The sequence below is a fragment of the Acomys russatus genome, chromosome 32 (assembly GCF_903995435.1).
Source record: "Acomys russatus chromosome 32, mAcoRus1.1, whole genome shotgun sequence".
NCBI lineage: Eukaryota > Metazoa > Chordata > Mammalia > Rodentia > Muridae > Acomys > Acomys russatus.
Window position 1 is genome coordinate 43436595 of NC_067168.1, and position 20824 is coordinate 43457418.

A 20824-nucleotide genomic window follows, 5' to 3' on the forward strand; every position below is an offset into this window, starting at 1 on the left:
TCTAGCAACTGAGCTTCATCCTCAGTGCCAAGGGTGAAAACAGTTCTTAAGAGACAAAATTACTGATAGCTGAACATTAATTTCTCTTTTTCATGTGCCAGATCTGCATGACAAATCCCTGGACTTTCTCAGCTAACGTGCTGCCCTTGGACACACTGCAATTTAGGACAATAATACAATATGCATCTCCATTTCCACCTCTTGTAGCATCCTTCACATGTGTAACCTGGACCACACCAGCGTGCGATGGAAACTGCCCCTTACAGCCAGCTGCTTCCTCAAACCTTTTCACCTGTCAACCTGAAGCACTCCAGGCTCTATGCTCCCTGACTGCCACCTGTCTCCACGGGAGGAAAACACAAGAATTTTCAACAGTGTTCTCTCTGCTTACCTGCTGCCCAGCTGCTCTCAGCGCTGCCCACCCAAAAAGACACTTTTCTAATAACATATATTTGTTCCATGTATGTCTGGGAAAAGTAAGTGCATACCACAAGCACACACTTACACTCTAAACTCTCACTGAGAAGCTCTCTGGGTTGAAGCTGACTGGGATGGTGACTCTTACAGTCACATCTGAAAGGTTGCCCAGAAGCTCATGTCTTCAGGACTCAGTCTCAGCTTGTGGTGCTATTGTGAAGGCAGTAGGGTCCTCAGGACCAGTCAGCCTTTGTGCTAAGATGTGCACTTGTGCCTGCTGGGGCTGACTTAAGAGGCTGATTGGATGTCTGCCTCACACAGAGAGATGCTGACTGGCTAAGAAATCACTAATGAAAGACAATTAGGTCTTCAAACTCAATTTGTTGCAAATGTGTTCTTTAGCAACTGAAAGCAAACTATAGTAACCAATACTACAGAATAAAATAGTGACAGAACACCTCAATTAGCCAAGCTTAGGAAACAGTGATCTATGAAAAATGCACACTGTGCACAAAGTAGAATCAAGAAGGAAGCTAAATGAGGTTTAAAGGCCAACTGTGACTGCAAGGGCGCACTGCTCTCTGCCTGGTACGGGATGCCCCCAGCAAGGATTGGTCATACGTGCCTCTGGGGAAGATGCATATAAAGACGCACAGTAAAGTCAGTGGGCTATAGTAGCAAGTAACATGCAGGGCTAGGCATCTTGCCATCAAGTACTGCAGGTTACCCTACTAACCAGGCTGATGTAGAGTGTCTGGTTGTCAGGAAGAAGGTTTGTGATAGGTCTGAGAAATTCCCTTCATCAGGAAATGAATGGCCCAGATTATTTCTTTTACACGTATCAGAAGAGAATGAGTCGTTAATTTTTTTTCCAAAATGACATAAGTTAAACCACTGGTATTAACAAACATTAGGAAAAAGATCCACACACATAATGTCTGTGTGTAAAGAAAAGGAAGGAAGGAAGGAAGGAAGGAAGGAAGGAAGGATGACAAGGTAGGGATAAAGTGAAAAGGAAATCTTTTCCAGCCAGTAAAACTTGGCTGGTATCAAGTTAATTAGGAATAAGACTCCTCATTGAAAACTACAGAAAGCTGACCTGAGACAAGTTAGTTTCTACATGAATGGGTTTTGTACAAGAAACACACTTTCTCCACAATTAGCACATAAGATTTTTTCTACAGTACCAATCACCATCTTAATAGGACTCCGCTGACTAAATAATTCTTGACAAAATAATTTTAAGGTTCATCTGAAAAATCAACAGGCAAGAATAATAAAAGTTTTTTTTTAATTGGGGTACTAAGAGGTCACTAGTCATATATCAAAGAAAACAGTCTGGAACTTGTTTAATGAATACAAACAGTTGATATGGAAATAGATACATTGACAGATCGAATGCCTTGTGTTAAAAGGAAGACATGCACAGGTCATAAAAAGCAGAGAATGGGATGACTGCTTAATATCCAGTGACAGCACTGGGATAGCTGATTAGGAACTGCAGCAACATTTTGGACCCCGTGCTCACATAACATGTGAAAATAAATCCACAGCTAGTATCAATGAAGTATTACTTACACTCAAAACACTGGATGTCAAGTAACACACTCAGAGAAACTGTTCTGCAAAACTATCACTCTCACATAAGAAGAAACCAGGAGGATAGAGAATAAAACAGCAATTATTGGCTCACGCTGTCAGGGAATGGTGAGCCTTGGAATTCATTACTTGTAGTCTAGCTCTAGGTTCCATTCTTGCCCTTCCCACTACACTATCCCCAACGCATTTTAATAGTGTGATAATCTAAGGTGAAAGCATACCTGCAGCCACATAGAAATTTTTACTATCTATACTAGTAGGGGTAAAGAAAAAGCATGTGATAATAAAGCGAAAGTTGAGGAAGAGTGAATATTTTTATTACTAATATATGGATCATGTAAATTTGAAAAATTGCTAAGCAGTCAAAAGCAACTAACATTGGAGAAATACAAATTAGAACGACAAAATATGATTTAAACTGTCAAGGCCATCTTTGTTCTGCTACTTGTTGGTGACAGCTGTGGCATTTGCTGGTGAGAAAAAACCAATGTGGCATTTCCCTATAGCCTTCCTAGGAGTCTCTCTAAGTGTCCTAAGGATGTAGTCTGGACATGGTGCAGGGGAGGAAGTTGTCCTCGTTCTGACTGCAACGACAGAAGAAAAATGAAGTCAAGCACAAACTGTGGTTTGTGAAAATGAAGTGGCAATGCTTTAAGGCAGGTCACAAAAGCCTGAAGGCTCCATGAGAAAAAGTCATCTAGACTACCATCCATTTTTATGAACAGTTGGAAACTAGTAATACATTGATAAACTGTTGGTAACCAATTAGTATGACCATGTCTACAAATCAATTAGGAAAAACATAGCCGTGGGGAGATGGGAATTGGGTAAAGGAATGGATAAAGTTTTCTGAGGAATATAATACCTACTGAATAGATGAAAACTAAGTAACAATAATTAAAGTGACAATAATAGTGGCAAAGATGAAACTGAGGATATCTGAAGGAGCTGGAGTTTGGAGGGGAAAAGTGCTCAGGGCAGTGAGATGGGTCAGTGCATAGCGTTGCTTACTGCCAAGCCAGATCGATGACTTGAGTCTTAACCAGTTACATACGTAGCTGAAATTTTACCGTGTTGAATAAAGCAAGTCATTCAATAATTTCAAGAATTATGTGTCTAGTCCATGGTAGTTTCTCTTTCCATAGTAACACTTGTAAACACATTGTCTGCTGACCTAATGGAAGATATTTCAGCTCTATTTTGTTAGCACACCATGTGACTGCATTTGAAGTGCAGGCAGTTCACACCCAGGCTGCGCCCTGTAGTTCAGTATGTCTAATGCTACAGGCTTCCCCCAGTCAGCTGCCTTGTATTCTTTACAACTAATACGCTAGAATTGCTGCAAACATCCTAATACCCCTCACTTTGCCTCAACTGGAAGTGCTTTGCTTTCCTGTGATCTCTGCTTTTATAGAAGTGAGTTCCTGAGAAAAAACAAAAAATTTTAAAAAGCTGTCAATAGACAAAAATGGCATATTTTCTGGGTTTTCCTTGTAAAGAAGAGGTTAATGGAAGCGAACTGGAGTGAACCTCTGGAGATCTGAGGATGGGACCTGGTGAGATCTTGAAGGTGTGAGACTCAGCTTCACTAGCTGTAAAATTTCACATCTGACTGAGCCTTAGAAAAAGCCTCTGCTACCTGTTTCACACTGTTTGAGAAGCAAAATAAGTAGGGAAAGTACATCTTCATCGAAAGTGCTGAGCAAGCGTGAAGCATCATTGCCTTGTGGTGACTGGCGATGGCTTTTAGCTCCTCCTGGTCAGTCTCCTACAGGGGAGCCTGCAGCATGGAGCTAACCATGAGGACTGCCCCACAGCCAGATCCAACCCACAGCATGAAACTCTATAGAAGAGTCAAAGGCGGCACAGCCGGAAGTGACTCGTGCTTGGCTTTTCGAAACTGATAAGTTTTTCCTCTTGGTTTTCCTCTGTCATTTTTTATTAATAATGTTTTACTTTTATAAGTTTTATTACTAAAAACCTAAAAATATGTAAAAAAAATCACACACTAAAGTTAACTGGACCCAAAGTCTATTCAACTCAATGACCTTTACACATTTAGAATAGGCATCCTCAACAGAAACCATGCAGCCTCTCATTAAATTTCAACCTTTAAGTATCAGATATAGTATTATACGTACTTAACCATGCTTTCAAGTTATTTTACTAGTTATTTGGATGGGATAATCTGTTTTGTTATGACATATTCACTCATATTTATAATAAGTAGTATTTTCCTAAATCTAATGCTGCTCTTCTGGGGACAACGGTAAATGTAAATGATATAGACACAGTTAATGTCTTTATAACTTCTTATTCTATATGTGCAGTAGAAGACAGTGAAATAACTAATTCTGTCTGAACTGCCTTCCATACTCTCTACAAAGCGCCAGTGTGCACACAGGGTCTAGCCTGGACTCTTACAGAACACAGCTTTGTCTTCTATGACACTACTTCATCCTGAAGGGAAGTAGCAGCCTTGCTTCACATCATAAGATTCCTTTTATAGGTTCAAAGAGGAAAATGATGAAATATTAAAAAGAAAAAATACCAGAGTGTGGTATCACAGCCCTATAACAAAAAATGATAAGAAAGAGTCCCCAGCCAGTGAGTCTGGGGCCAGCCTAAGCTACCTAGCAATACCTTGCCTAATAACAAAACCAAAACATGAACAATGGCAAAATATCAAAATCTGACCTTTAAAAAACCTAGCCCCCCACCACTTCAAAAGCGATGGTCACCTCACAGACAAACAATCTCTAGACTCATGCAGAATACCCCTTTCAATTCTTCATGCGACACTTGGCATCGCTGGTCTCTTCCTTAAGCCCAGCCATGGACACAGGCAATCACACCACAGACTCTTTTTAACACAGTTGGTCCTCTTCTATCATTGATACATTAAGTGTGTGTCATAAGCACTCATGTTTCCACTTCAGTGATGTCTTATAATTGGACATTGTTATCTGAGAATGCTAATATTGTAGTCATATTCGGCACAGTAAATAGAGTTCAACACTACTCCACATATAATATTTAAAGTAATACTAATTTTAAATATGTTTAAAAAATATTCTTGGCTTTATAAGCTTCCATTAAAATATTCTTTACAAATTTTTATTTAGTTGTTCAATGTTGTTCTCTGCTTAAGCTTAATAGCCATATTAAGCTGTAAGCTTATTGTTTCCTATGAGAAAATTAATTTTCTCAGATGTTACAGGAACATGATATATATAAAAACATATGAGTGTGTGTATATATGTATATATGAAACATTTAAATAAAACTACTTGTTCTCTTGCCTATTTGTGCTTCTATTGCCCTAATTCCACAAAATTAATGAAAACCATCACAAATGTTGTTTATAGTCAGTCTAATATGGTACATATATATTCAACTAAACTTCAGAATGAAAAATCAAATTATTTGATCCTTTTAGTAATCTACTTTTCTTTTAAAAATATAATTTGCAGTTAACCTTTAAAGTGTCGTCTTACCCTTTTCTTGGCCACCACGGCAGCTTTGGCTCCTGCTTTGGCTCTGTCTGTAAGATAATACAATATGTCTATTTTAAAAAAAGAATCCATCTTCCTGTTCAAATAGATACATAAATACAAAACTAGAATTTCTACTTTATCCACATTTGCAGCCATACTATTTACAGTGACCCTTTTAACTAAAACACTAATAAATTCACCTCCTCAGAGCTAAATAATCCAAAAGCCATAATGTCAAGAAGGAACTCTTACCAAACGGATGTCCTTCCAGTTTTATTAGTTAGCATCAAGTCTGCCTAACTTCTGGTTTCTGGTCAATCTGTGCATTTTTAAGCACATAGAATCTAAAATTAAGTCCATGTTATCTCTACTTATATACCTGTCTCATACTGCACACAAGATAAAAATATGTAAACTGTACTTCATTTAGTAATGTACATAACATTATAAGGCACACAGTCCATCTTCTTTGTACAGCTAAGGAAATTAGTATTCTAGCACCCTGCCTGTGGCTTTACTGGCAGAATAGGCCCATATGATTACAAGCCCCTAGTGTTTCCAGGGTGTCCGCTGCCTCTATTAGGGACCACTGAGGTACCAACAGTGACTCAGATGTGATTCCACAATAATGTGGATATTTGTACCATTTCTCAGACTACCAACTTGATCATGGAAAATATTCCAATATAGTATTTTGGTATATACAATATATGTATGTGCATATGTTGGTTAAAAATCAATAGAGAGTCATTTTGAGAGTGTGGTCACTGGTAGGTTTCTTTTGCCCAGTGGCTGGCCCACACCCATGCACCTATGGACAGTACTAATTGGACATAATATGTTGTTGAAAGAAAACATGTTAAAAGGGAAGAGATGTTCAGACATACAGGGGTAGTGGGAGAGGAGAATTGGTAATGTATGCATCATATAGCATTGTACCCCTGTATGAAGTTATCAAAGAATATTGAGAGCTGACAGAAAACAAACACCCAGGAAAGTGTGTTGTTGTATTCATACTTATCACTGGCTTCCACATGTGAACTGCCCTCTTTCCTGTATCCCTGTCCTAACGCTTAGGATAGGCCTCCTCTGGAAACATCATTTCTCCTTGTTCAAGAACACACAAGACTATTCACTGTTACAGGTGATTCCTCCAACTAGGAGAAATACTCACCTCCTTTCTGATATTTGCATGTGTCTAAACATTATGCAAGACTGAAATATTTCTTAAAGCTAAGAAAACAAGTTGATATGCAGTGTCTTTTCACGGCATTCATAGTCTCTGTAAGACTGAGCATCTTTTGAGTGTGGCAACTAAAAGTACCTTTTCACAAAGGCAGAAGAAAGGCTAGCTTCTGGTCTGGCACCTTAAAAGTTAAAACTTAAAAGTTGTCACTCCATTTCAATATGTTAAGAGCTAAAATGAAAACCCATAATTAGGTGCATCAGAGAAGAGGGGTTCTTGGGACACACTTCTGCTCTCAAATCTGGAGAAACAGACAAATCAGTGCAGAGAATTATGGTTTACATGAGCAGAAACACATCAACAAAATCTTCCATGACACTCAGTCCAGGGGCAAGGAAATCTGAACCCTAATCAGCACACCCCTGGAGGTTAAATGTGGACAAATCTGAAACAGAAACTGCAGCAGAACTCATCGAAGGCACGGGGAAGATCTGGTGCCCTTCTGTGAGTTCTTCCTCCTGGAGAGCCACCAAGGTCTCAGGGAGAAGGCTGGAGAAAACTCTCCAGGAGAGTGAAGCTGCATTTTAACAGACTCTGTCCACAGAAGAACCTATCTTACCACTGCCAATGTGTTTGAATTTTTCAGAGCCTCACTCACTGGGGGAAGCAAAACACCTAATTGCAATCCCCTGTAGATGTCCTTTACTATTTAAATGAATAAAAAAGAAAAAATGAGGAGTCTTGTTAGGTTCACAGCCTGCTCCTTCAACCTTCACACCTTAGCACTAGCTAGCTGACTGAAGGCTGACACTACAGTTCCTGTTGTCCAGGATACCACACCCAACTTTGGAGAGTGATAAATGGATGGAGGGGGGGGTGCAGTTAGAACCTATATGGCAAGCATGGCAGATTTATCAGATCGGTAATATGATTATTGTGCTAAACACAATTATAATTATTGTGCTAAGACACCTAATATTAAAAGCCAACAGCAGCAAAAACAGTTGTGTAATATACAGAAACATGAAACTTCTCAGAGTCAAGAAGAAATGCTAGAGGATGAAAGGTTCTTTACCAGATGAAGAATGTCTGACTCATCAGTAAACATGAATGAAGCTTTAAGCTTTAGACTATAGTAAATGAAACTGACCAAAATGAAGAAAGACAAACAAAGAGGAAAAGGAGGGAGGGAGGAAGGGCTGGGAGGAGAGAGAATAGAGGAAGTTTCCGCTGGGTAGACATGTGGGCCATCCCTATCACCCCAGTATTTGGAGGCTAAGACCAGAAGATGGCCATAAAAATAAATAACCAGTGCCCAAAAGACCTGAAAAGACACTTCAACAAAGAAACAAATATGCACATCCCAGTATTGAGCACCAGGGGTAAGTTTGGCCCTTGGGGAAAAACACAGCGAGGTGATACCGATTTCTGAGATGTCAGCTGTAACCCAATGCTGAGATGATGCAGAGCAACAGGGATTCTCAGTCACTGTTGACACAGCTTTGGAAATCAGCATGTTTTCAACACAATACCAGCAAGCATGCTTCCTAGTTTTTACTAAAGGGAGTTGAAATTTCACGGCCACACAAAAACTACATTTGTTGGTAATCATCCAAACTTGAAGCAATGCAGATGTTATTAGGTAGATGATTGGTGGAAAGTGTGGTGTGCACAGGAGGAGAATATTACTCGGCACTGAAAAGGAATGAGCTATAGAATCATGCAAAAACACAGAGGAGATGTAAGTGTATGTTACTATAGAAGGATCCAATATGGAAGGATAATTTACCTATGATTCCAATCATGAGCCATTCTGGAAAAGGTAAAACCATGGAGAGAATACGAGGGAGAGTTGTTTCTCAGTGTTAGCAGGCAGCAGAGATGAGTAAGTAGACCACTGAGGGTTTTAAGGCCATGAATTACTGTCTGCAGTATGACAGTGATGAACATATGAGACTGTATCTGTCAAAACACAGAGTGTAAACCTAGAGTGAACCCTCGTGTACACTATGAACTCTGGGGATAACTTGGAAGTGTCAATGTAGGTTCACTGATTACAACAAATCACACAGTGCATGGTATAACAGGGAAAAGGGTGAGTTCTGAGTGGGCAGAAGGTATAAGCAAGGTGTACCTCCACCCAATCTTTGTGAACCCAAGGCTGCTCTAAATGTGGAAGTCTATTTTAGGAAAACATGAATGACTCTTGGGGAAAGTAGAACTAGGCAAATCCACTCCAAACGCAGAGCACAGGGCTGAGCAGCAGCAGTTCGGGGGAGTGTTTGCCTCGCAAGTGTGCAGCTCGCGGAGGTTATGGTGATCAAGCACAGCCTTTACAGTCACTCACGTGAGATTATGACTGTCTCATGAAATAATTATAACAAATTCAAATATATTTTAAAATACTCTGTACAGTGATCACAGTAATTTTATATCCCACACAGCTTTCTATTACCTTAAGTTCGAAAACAGGGTCCTTTATGCAAAGATCTGGCCTTCAACTAGTGAAGCTTTTCCTCTATTGGAAAAGTTCTGTGTATATTCTTGGTAAATTTGTATAGGAAGTCTTTTATTTGAGGAAAAGCTTATAAATCTATCCACCTAAGTTTATCTTTTAAAGTTGTCCAGTTGGCATGAAGGAGAGGAAAGCACAAATGACAAGCTTTGCCGCTCTGGTCACCATCCGACCCGAGGAGACACTGACTCCTGCAGTTATGTATGAAGGAAAATATTTTTAATTTTAAAAAACCGTGAGTTTGGGAGGTGGTTCAGCTAGTCAAGGCCCTTGCCTTTGACCTGAGTAATCCCCCAGGACCCTCCTAAAAGAATGAATTAACTGATCCTTAACATCCCCCTGGACCTCCACAAGAACACAATGGTATGTCTGCAACAGACAATGAAAACTGAATAAAACAATTTTAAAACAGTGAGTACAAAGCTCACCCCTGCTTTGCATTTATTTCACTCACAATCAAGCATTTTGAAAACACTGTATTTTCAAAAACAAGACAAGATAATGCAAAAGCCAGCATACCCATGTAAAACTATTATACGAGGGATACATTTTAAATCTACAGTCCCTAATTTTTTAATTATATGTTTTGAAGTAATGGTCTGTGCTCTCTAAGAGTGAATGGAACACTAGAAAACAGTAATCACAATGTCTGTGTTTCACCCGAGTCCAGCCACTAAGAGTCATTTCAGAGGGCGATATATAATATGCTATTCACTTGGAAATTCTTTTACAATGAACAGAACCCATATTTGTATATGAAGAAAAGACACAGATGTTTAAATGTGCAAACATATTTTGGAAGACACACATCCAGGAGCTCTGGTTTGAAAGGTAAAGAAGAAGACACTTGACATACCCCGCTTCGGCAGGCAGCACACTTCCAGTCTTTGCTCAGGAGAACACCCGTAGAGCCGGTGCGCCTCCTCAAGGGCACTTCCATACCACCTCCTTTTACTTGTACATTCTGCTGTCTGTAGAAATGCATACATTCAGACAATGAATGCTTACTTTTAAATGTTAGTTTTGTTTTAGAACCTGTACTTGATTTAACACTCTCTGGAACTAAGTCTAATTTGAGCACTGTGTAATATGTCACTTAGGCTTTGGTATCTGGCTATTATTTTATTGTTTAAAATGTAGCAGTGTTGTAAGAATCTTGAAAGTTTATTAAGATGATATGATACATCTCATATGCTCCCAGGGTAAGCAAGCGTCAACGTGAGTACATCTGAGTGGGGTCACACTCATCTCACTTTATATGTGACAGAGAATGTCACTAAAGTGGTAGAAAATGGCAAGGAAATCCCTTAAGTATAAAAACATTAATTTTACTGGCATTTAGTTTGCAGGTTGTGGTGGACCTGCGTGCATGTGCATGCACACACACATTTTTTAAGCTTGCTGTGCTCCAGCCTCTCCATGTACACCACAGAGTCACAGCAGCGTTCTAATATGGCATGGCACATTTTCTAGATGTTTAAAAAACTCAACCGAAGAATGTAAGTTAAAAAGATATCAATTATCTAATACAGCAATTTTTCCAAAGTTTTTTAATTACTAAGAAGGTTTTTATATCTTTAAATATTATCATTTATAAAATGCATGACATGATTTTATTCTTTAAATGCCGCCAAAGGGAGTATGGATATTTATTTTACTGACACATACTAAAAGCCTATGCATAAAGATTTTAAGCTTGTCTTAGATAAAAGGGATAATGCAGTATTTACACAAAGTTTTCAACTTATATAAAACTCCCTCTCAAGTCACAGGATGAAAGCCTTTTTCAAATGTCACACTATTCTTGTAGTCCCCAAATTAATATCAACTGTTTGCTCCAACGATACCCAATACTGTCATTCAGTGATTTGTTACAGACTGATGTACATCATAGACACATGTGCCCAAGACCATCACCATCTATAAACGCAGGTCCGTGAAGACAGAGAATCTTTATCTTTGTGTCTTTCTTGGGGCCACTGGTCTGACACCTCACTGAGTGCTGTGAACATTCAGATAATACCTCTTAACTGTGGCTCTGGACAATCACTGGCACATAATTAAATCAGTAAAAGAAGACAATGAAATAAAATACTTTCATATACATAACATGTAAATTTTATTCATTTGGTAAGTTATTTCTCAGTTTAGAAAAATGAAAATGTGGGCAATTCAATCTGTTAACTGTAATATTTAAAGTTACATTTATGTATTTTACGTGTGTGTGCCACACCGTATTTAAAGTTACATTTATGTATCTTACGTGTGTGTGTGCCACACCGTATTTAAAGTTACATTTATGTATCTTACGTGTGTGTGTGCCACACCGTATGTGTGGAGGCTAAAGGACAAGGTGAAGGGCCTGGTTCTCTCCTGCCACCATGTGACTTCTGGTGACTGAACTCCGGTCATCGGGCTTGGAGACAAGCATCTTTACCCACTGAACCATCTTGCTGGCCTTCACACTGCAAATGCTAAATTAAGAATATCTGAGTGGTCATGGTAACACACAACTTTAAACCCAACTCTCAGGAGGTGGAAGCAGATGGATCTGTGAGTTCAAAGTCAGTCTGGTGTATATAGTGAGCTTTAGGCCAGCCACAGCTACAGAGAGAATGTGTGTGTGTGTGTGTGTGTGTGTGTGTGTGTGTGTGTGTGTGTTAGTTTTTTTGCAGTTAAGATACCTCTGCAGCACTAATGTTATCATGATGTTAAGAAGCTGTACATAGAAGAAAATTTCCTCATAAAACTGAACAGATGCTCTACACTTATAAAGAAACAGCTGGGACGGTTAGTGGCAATGAGCTACAGGGAGGTAAGGGAACTGGAGAGCTGTGGCTCTGTCCAGGCTTCTTCAAGAACTTACAGTAGAGACAGGACACCTAGTGGCTGAACAAATTAACACTTTTAAAGGCACTCAATAACTGAGCCTCAACTTTATGAAGAAATTTTAATTCCAGAATTAGGCTCAGCTGTATACTATGGGGTTTTTGTTGTTTTGTTTGTTTGTTTGTTTAATCAAGAAGTGACTGGTTCAAGCTCTAGGGGTTCCAAAAGTGCCATTCTTCTCGCCTGAACCTTTCTCATGATCACAACCATGACTGATGCCTTTTCTATTCTTCTACAAATACAGTATGCATTTATTTACACGCCTTGAAAAAGTATAGGCATTTATTTTACATTTATATCAATAAATACATATGCCTTATTTTTCCAACTTCTCTCTAATTGTGCAGTTTATTGATTGATTCAACATAATGCAGCCCCCTATTGGGGATCTATTGGTGAGAAGACAAAGCTCACATCTGGTCTGTTGTGTGAGAAGGAACACTCCAGCACAAGTGTGTGAGATAAGAAAAGACTGCATGGCAGGAGGGAGTTAGAATGTTTCTGGAGCAGACATCTTCTAAGGTAGAATATGGATAGATACTCAATATGCATCACAGAACCCAGGGTGGCTGAGAGACAATCATGAAGCAAAGAGTGCCAGGAAATTACTAAGGGCCAGAGGGCCAAGAAGCCAGGAGAGGTGTTTGATTACCACACAGTGTGAGACAGGTGCCATTGCAGAGCTCTGGTGGAGGTATTCCTTTGTTTCAGTGCATATCACCCTGTCTTTTCCTTTTGAGAGGTGGTCTCACTACACACCTCAGACTAACGACAACTTGCCATCCACCTGTCTCACTCTGAGCACTGGAATTACATATACCAGCATACCTGGCTTTGTTTAATGGCATCAAACAATCAGGTTATGCAGAGCTCAGGTTATGCAGAGATAAGTGTAGCTATTGACCAGCTACTTAGCAGGCTATTTCAGCAGCCCAGCTGGGCAACCACAGTGATGTGGACCAAGGAAGCACTTTTGAGTCACATTACTCTAGTAACATTAGTAACAAACCACTTTAACTGTTAGTGTTTTTATCATTACTACCCAGTATATTTTACAGGCTAATACCATAACTCCTAAGTTTCATTTCCCAACAAATACAAGGTTGTGTTGTCTATTGAGGTTTTGTTAAAATTAACATCTTCAGAGTTAAATCTTCCACACCAAAAAGTGGATTCTGTTTTCCATCTTCCTGTACTCATTTTCTATCTTTTCAGAATAATTTTGAAGTTTTACTTAGTGGCATGAAACACTGCGTCTCACACTTACACCAGGGCATTTAATAGAATTTGGTGTTATTAAAAATGAATATCATAATTCTTATTCTCAAACTGGTCACTAGATAAAACTGAATTCTCCCATTTTAAATAGTTTTCCTATTATTTGTTAAAGCTTTGCTTAGAATAGGTTTTCTAGTTGGACTCCACTGCTTTTCTAGACACACAGCTGGAGAGGTGGTCCAGTGGTTCAGAGCACTGGTGGTCCTCAAGAGGACCCAGGTTCAATTTCCAGTACTCACAAGGTGGCTCACAACTGTAGCTCCAGTTCCTATACACATAAAGCACAAATTTTAAAATATTACTTTGCTTTATTCTTTTCCTATCTGTGCAATTTCACTTCTCTTTTGGCTAATTACATGAACAACTAGACTGCAACAATATTAAATATTAGAACGTCCCAATTTCCTATACAAATGACCAGTTTCCCCTCTAGTTAAAATACTCAGTCAGGTAAGTTCATGTGCTTTATAATACATTAACTTAATTTAATCATTCTGTAGAGGACTTCATTAAAAGTTTGTAAAAAAAAAAAAAAAAGTTTGTTTGTAACCATCCTTGAAAACAGCTCTCCTAGACACTGCTACAATCATTCACTTGGAATCCTCCAGGCAAACGCTTCTGGATTGTCAAGAGAGGCCCAGGGTCCCAGTAAACAGATTCATTCCACATCCTTGTTCCTAGGTCAATGCTCATCAAGAATGAATAAACAACACGCATGAATGTAGTGTGGCGGCAGAGCCTTTGATTCCAGCACCGGAGAGGCAGGGACAGGTGGGCCTCTGTGCGGTCCAGATCTGCACAGCAAGCTCCAGCCACCCAGGGCAACCCTGCTGAGAGATGGGGCAGGGTGGCTATAGCTAGAGCAGGCCACGTGACCCTTCTGTAACTCTCAAAAAATAAAATGCTCTACAATGACTGTAGCCCTTGCAAAAATTAAAAAACAATCCACCCATATGTTCAAGAAAATACAAACGTTCTTTTCCAATCAGTCCTTGTACTTCACACGCAAGAGACACAGCCCAGAATGCCAGCGGCTCCCTAGTCCCCAGATCTCTCTTCTCCCTAAATTTCCCAGATCCTCTGGTGTTAAAATGAAATAGAAGGGAAGCTGAAGAAAATGTTTTTGTTGGTTTGCTATTATTGAATGTTACAGTTGGTACTTTGTAGGCTTGAAGAAATTTTAATTTTCAAGGTGTTTTATTTATTTTTGAGACTAATTAAAGTAATTACACTGCTTCCACCTTCCTTTTCCTCTCTCCAAACCCTCTCATGTAACCCCCTTTGCTCTCTTTAAAAGTCTTTTTTAAAATTTTTTTAATTAATTTATTCTTGTTACATCTCAATGTTTATCCCATCTCTTGTATCCTCCCATTCCTCCCCCGCCCCATTTTCCCATTATTCCCCTCCCCTATGACTGTTCCTGAGGGGGATTACCTCCCCCTGTATATTCTCATAGGGTATCAAGTCTCTTCTTGGCTACCTGCTGTCCTTCCTCTGAGTGCCACCAGGTCTCCCCCTCCAGGGGACATGGTCAAATGTGAGGCACCAGAGTGCGTGAGAAAGTCATATCACACTCTCCACTCAACTGTGGAGACTGTTCTGACCATTGGCTAGATCTGGGTAGGGGTTTAAAGTTTACCGCCTGTATTGTCCTTGGCTGGTGCCTTAGTTTGAGCGGGACCCCTGGGCCCAAATCTGCCTATCATAATGTTCTACTTGTAGGTTTCTAGGACCCTCTGGATCCTTCTACTTTGCTATTCTCCCATGCTTCTCTCATTTAGAGTCCCAATAGGATGTCCTCCCCTCTGTCCCAGTTCCCTGGTAAGTGAAGGCTTTCATGGGACATGCCCCTTGGGCTAGTATGCAGATATAAGTGAGTATATACCATTTGATTCTTTCTTCTTCTGGGTTAACTCACTCATTATGATCATTTCTAGTTCAAATTTTGGAAATTCCTTGTTTTTAATAGCTGAGTAGTATTCCATAGTGTATGTGTACCACAGTTTCTTTATCCATTCTTCTACTGATGGACACTTAGGCTGTTTCCATGTTCTGACTATTATGAATAAGGCTGCTATGAACATGGTTGAGCAAATTTTCTTGTTGTGTGCTGGAGCATCTTCTGGGTATATTCCAAGGAGTAGAATAGCTGGGTCTTGAGGAAGCCCTATTCCCATTTTTCTGAGATAGCACCAGATAGATTTCCAAAGTGGCTGTACTAGTTTGCATTCCCACCAGCAATGAAGGAGTGTTCCTCTCTCCCCACATCCTCGCCAGCATGTGGTGTCACTTGAATTTTTGATCTTAGCCATTCTGATGGGTGTAAGATGGAATCTCAGAGTTGTTTTGATTTGCATTTCCCTGATGACAAAGGACGTTGAGCATTTCTTTAAGTGTTTCTCAGCCATTTGATATTCCTCTGTTGAGAATTCTCTGTTTAGTTCCAAGCCCCATTTCTCAATTGGGTTATTTGGTTTGGTGGTGTTTAATTTCTTGAGTTCTTTATATATTTTGGATATTAGACCTTTGTCAGATATAGGGTTGGTGAAGATCTTTTCCCAGTCTGTAGGCTGTCGCTTTGTTCTCTGGACAGTGTCTCCTGCCTTACAGAAGCTTCTCAGCCTCATGAGGTCCCTTTTATTAATGGTTGACATTAAGGTCTGGGCTGTTGGTGTTCTGTTCAGGAAGTTGTCTCCTGCAAAAAGTCTTATCTTTTTATCTTTATTGTAAATGTGACAAAAATATTAAAACAGAACAAAAAGTGTGCAGAAAAAAAAATGAAGTGTGTTTTGTGTTGCCCAACTAGCCCTGGGGATGGGGCTTACCTTGGAGGTGTGGCTGACACGCCCAATGACTCTCCACTGGAGAAAGACTGGTTTTCCCTTTGACAGAAGGTATCAATTACAAATAACGTTTTGGTTAGTAGTAGGGTCATATGTCCACTTCCTCCTCTCAGTGCTGGGATCCATCTGGCTGAACCTGTGGTCTAAGGAATGCTGCCACAGTCTCTGTGAGTTCAGATATGTGCCAATCCTATTAAGTCTGGAAGACACTGTTTCCTTGGCTCAACACCTATGGCTTTTGGAATCTTTCTGCCTCCTCTTCCATCTAGATTCCTGAGCCTTGGATGGGAGGCAGGAGGGTTGGAGGGTTTTATGAAAATATCCCATGTAGGACTGAGTACTCCAAAGCCTTTCACTCTTTACACACTGTCCAGTTATGGGTCTCTGTGTTAATTCTCATCTACTGGGAGAAGTTTCCCTGATGAGGGTGTAGCAGTGTGTGTAGCAATACGTCATTAGGAGTCACGTTGTTGCTTTGTCCCTTTGACAGAATAATAATATAGGATTTACCCTAAGCCCATGACCTATCTAGCCTCAGGTTCTTCGTCACTTCAGCAGTGTCAGGTGTGGGTTCCACCGGATAGATAAGGCCTTAAGTCTCATTAAAAAGTTGTTGGCTATTCCGTAACAGTTGTGCCACTAATGCACTAGTAATACCTCGCAGGCAGGTTACTGTGGTAGGTCGCAGAGTTTGCAGCAAGATAATGTTAATGATTACCTTTCTCCCGCAGTAGTCTGCAAAGCATCTTCTAGCACCATGAATGCTAGTCAATTGAGGTGCAGCTTCTAGTTAGGATTAGCTTGACTTTGTGTTTGATAACAAATAAAAGTTGTTTGCAAGAATTTTTATTGTGGGTATTTTGTAGCATATTAGGATTTTTTTTTTGTTTGGGTGCCTTATTTGTTTATGGTTGCTGCTGTTTTGGTTTCTGTTTGTTTGTCTTGTGAGTCTGTCTTGTATATCTGGGTGTAGCTCCCTTTTAGCAGCTGCTGTAAACACATATCCCAGTGCTATTTTCCCACATCATTCTATTTGAATAGCATGGGACTCTGTCAACTTCTGCACCGTTATCTCTAAGCACAGTCAGAGTCCTGGCAGCTTCATCTCTCTTCAGCTGTGATTAGCAGAAGCCCTCCCTCTGCACAGGTCTCTCAGGAGAAAGCTGGCCAACAGTGCACTGTGTTACTCAGGCTCTTGGGTATGTGCATCATACGTCGAAACAAACAACCCTTGAACTTTGCATGAGGTAAAGGAAAACAACCATCTTTCTTTTTTCCTATATGGGTAAAGAAAGGGTGTAGGGAAACTTCCAGAGCATAGAAACATTTGTATGTTGAATGTCAATTTTTTATTGACTTATTTAAATTAAGCTACATTTGGACAATTCCCTTTGTACGTTGTGCACAAATTCTCTCTCCCTCCCTCCCTCTCCCCCTCCCTTGCCTTCCCCTCCCCTCCCCACCTCTCTCTCTCTCTCTCTCTCTCTCTCTCTCTCTCTCTCTCTCTCTCTCTCTCTCTCTCTCTCTCTCTCTCTCTCTCTCTCTCTCTGAGAGGGGAGAGTGGTAGATATATACATGGTGTCTGGGCATGTACTTGACAGTATACGTGCACCTGTGCCAGTGCAGAAGCCAGAGGAGGAGAATGGCTTTCCTGTTCTATCAGTCTCCACCTTATTCCCCAGAGACAGAGTCTCATGCTGAACCGGAGCATGCTTGTTTTGGGCTAGGTTGCCTAGCCAGCAAGCTCCAGTAATCTTCCTATGTCAGACGCCTATAGTACTGGATTACAGGCCACCCCAATCAGGCCTGGATTGTTCACAGCTGCTAAAATTCAAACTTGTACAGCAAGCATACTCAGCCACAGAACCATCTTCCTGGCTCTGTGTGTGTGTGTGTGTGTGTGTGTGTGTGTGTGTGTACACTTTTGTGCCTTACTTTGTAATGTAGAAATACTATTTATGTCCTTAGTTTAGAGTCTTAAAATCTTACATAGTTTACTAAAACCTGGCTATATGTAATAATGTTTACTTTCAAACTAAATTTTCTTCATATCAACAGAAAAATTTAAAAAGATTTATTTACTTATATTTTATGTCTACATCTATTACATGCCTGCCAACATGTATGTGAGTAAGCCACATGTGTGCTAGGTGCATATGGAGGCTAGAATGGGATATTAGGTCCTCTAGATGGGAGTTACAGACAATCGTGAACCACTGTGTGGATCTTAGGAATTGAACCTGTGTTCTCTGTAAGGTGACACACTATGTCTGAGAAAACTCCTAGCTGTGCTGAAATTTTACATTTATAAGTCACTGTCCCATGTAATCTTGTTTCAGTCAGGTGCTTCTGACCATCTCACAAGGCTTAAGAAGCTGAATGTCCCCTGTTGGTGATGTTTAACACACTGAATATGATTTTTGCTATTGCTTTACGCTGACATGAAGGAAGCAATGGCATTATGTGTCTGTCTGCCCGGGATGGGTGCTGGTGGTGGAGAGAACCTTTCAGTCTGGCACACATTCACATTTCTGTTGCCTTGTGCCTTAAAGATCTTTTGTTCATCAAAGAATTAATCACACTGTGATGACCTGGAGTTAGAAGAAGACAAACCTTACACCTCAGGCTTGGCTGCAACAGAAGTGTTACCTTACTTTTGCTAACTCATACCAATTTGTGCCATGTTTCCCCCAACTAGGATGGGAAGCTGACGTGTCGTTTTGAGGCCATGCTCTATGTTCATCAACTGCAAGGACGGGCATAGCCTTGCAAGGCCACAGCAGATCGGTATCTCATCCCAGATGACTTCCCGCCATATCTGGACACAGCATCTTTCCACAGGTCACGTACCTTTGTGACATGGACTCCGCTACCTAAGTCATTATGCTATGTTCTCCAAGGTTTTGCTACTCGCCCATAGCACTGGCAGGACAGACTTCTGTCCTCCTTCAAGTAGAGAGCATGTCCTCTATTGCTGCCCCAGTCTGACCTTTCAAGGACTCTGGTCTCTCTAATAATTTGTCACCCTGCACGCCTGTAAGAAACTCAGGTGAAGAAAATGGGAAAGCCCCGAGGTTTGACTCGAGGAACAGAAAATTCCTCTGTATTGGAAGACAAAAAGCCTAGTTACTTTGGGGGATGAAAGAAGAGAAAATACAGGCCCACAACAAGAACTATTGCTGAGCAGCAGCAGCAGCGTTGGCTAGGGAAGAGTGCTGTGCTCCTGGGGTGGAGGCATTCTCTCGTAAAGGTGGGGTGGGTTCTCCTTCCCCTCTTAGGTCCCCTACAATACTTGGATTCATATTCTATGGCTGTCCCCTAAATCTTCTCTATTGCACTTATAAACGAGTGACAGGTATCCTTTCCTTATTTTTTTACTGTGTATCATGTCTGCTAATTTAAGTCTCATGAGGGCACTGACTTCGTGTTTTATTCAGTGCCACATCTTTAGGAATTTTAAGTACGAGAGCTCAGTAAATACTGAGTATTGTAAAGACATATTTTGTTAAATGTGGCATTCGTAAACCCAGCCCAGACCCTGAAGGTGAAATAAAAGATAAAAAAACAAAATAACACTATCAAAATCTGGTTAAATTGTGTCTTCTATTAAAAGTAAAGTAAGACACTCTAAACATGATGCCCGTCTGGCACAATGATAGCATTACTTCTAGGTAACACAGAATCTCATTTTTATATGCACTGCAGACCTATGGAGTACTTTATGGATCACTGATTTACCTCAAGGTCTGTACCTTAGTAGCATTTATTTTAAAGTTCTATTTTATGTGTACGAATGTAAGTAAGTCTGCATGTAAGACCACACCTGGTCCTTGTGCCTGCAGAGATCAGAACAGTGTATCAGATATCCTAAAACTGGAGTTATAGATGGCTCTGAGCCACCATGTGGGTGCTGAAAACTGAAGCCAGGTCCTCTGCAAGAGGAGCAAGTGCTCTTGCCCACTGAGCCAAAAATTTAGAAATCTAAACTCATATTAGAAGCTGTTTTACTTATTATCCTAAATTCACCAAAACAACTTTAAATACTGACCATAACTGTGTTTGTATGAATGCCTTGTTTGTTGCCTTGTGAATGCCAGGCAAGTGCTCTACCACTGAACAAAGGTATCTTTGTTTTTGTTTTTGTTTTGTTCTGTTTTTTGAGACAAGGTCTCATCAAGTTGCCTGGGGTGGCCTCAAACTCACTCTGCAGTCCAGGCTCAGTCTATCCTCCTGTCCTTGCCTCCATAGTGGTTAAGATTATAGGTGTATTAACTCACCTGGCCTCAAAAACGATTTTCTGTTATTTCTTTTTTTATTATAGATTTAGAAACATACAGATATCAGCCCTAGACTTCATAATCTAAAGGAATACAAGTGATTTTTTGAAAGCCTCGCCAATAAATATTTGAGAGCACTATCATTACTATAAGATGTTGCTCAGCCTGGGAAGTAATGGCAATTCTGCTACTCACTTCCTCAAAGCTGCAGCATTGCTCACTGACGCAACCATGTGCTGCCCTGAGGCACTGCTCCACTTTACTGAAATGTCCATTCTTTTCTTCTGCCAGACAGACTGTTCGCACTTAAAGCAATTCGGTAG

The 20824-nt window shown here is 40.3% G+C and overlaps 1 protein-coding gene across 1 annotated transcript in view; it reads right to left on the bottom strand.

Annotated features, from left to right (window-relative positions):
• Zcwpw2 (zinc finger CW-type and PWWP domain containing 2) overlaps positions 1 to 20824 on the bottom strand; it is a 77690-nt gene that overhangs the window by 38778 nt on the left and 18088 nt on the right. The window contains exons 3-4 of the mRNA XM_051140283.1: positions 10071 to 10185; positions 5514 to 5560 (exon numbers count right to left, since the gene is read on the bottom strand). Of these exons, the coding sequence (XP_050996240.1) occupies positions 5514 to 5560; positions 10071 to 10185 (162 nt within the window). The remainder of the gene's footprint in view (positions 1 to 5513; positions 5561 to 10070; positions 10186 to 20824) is intronic.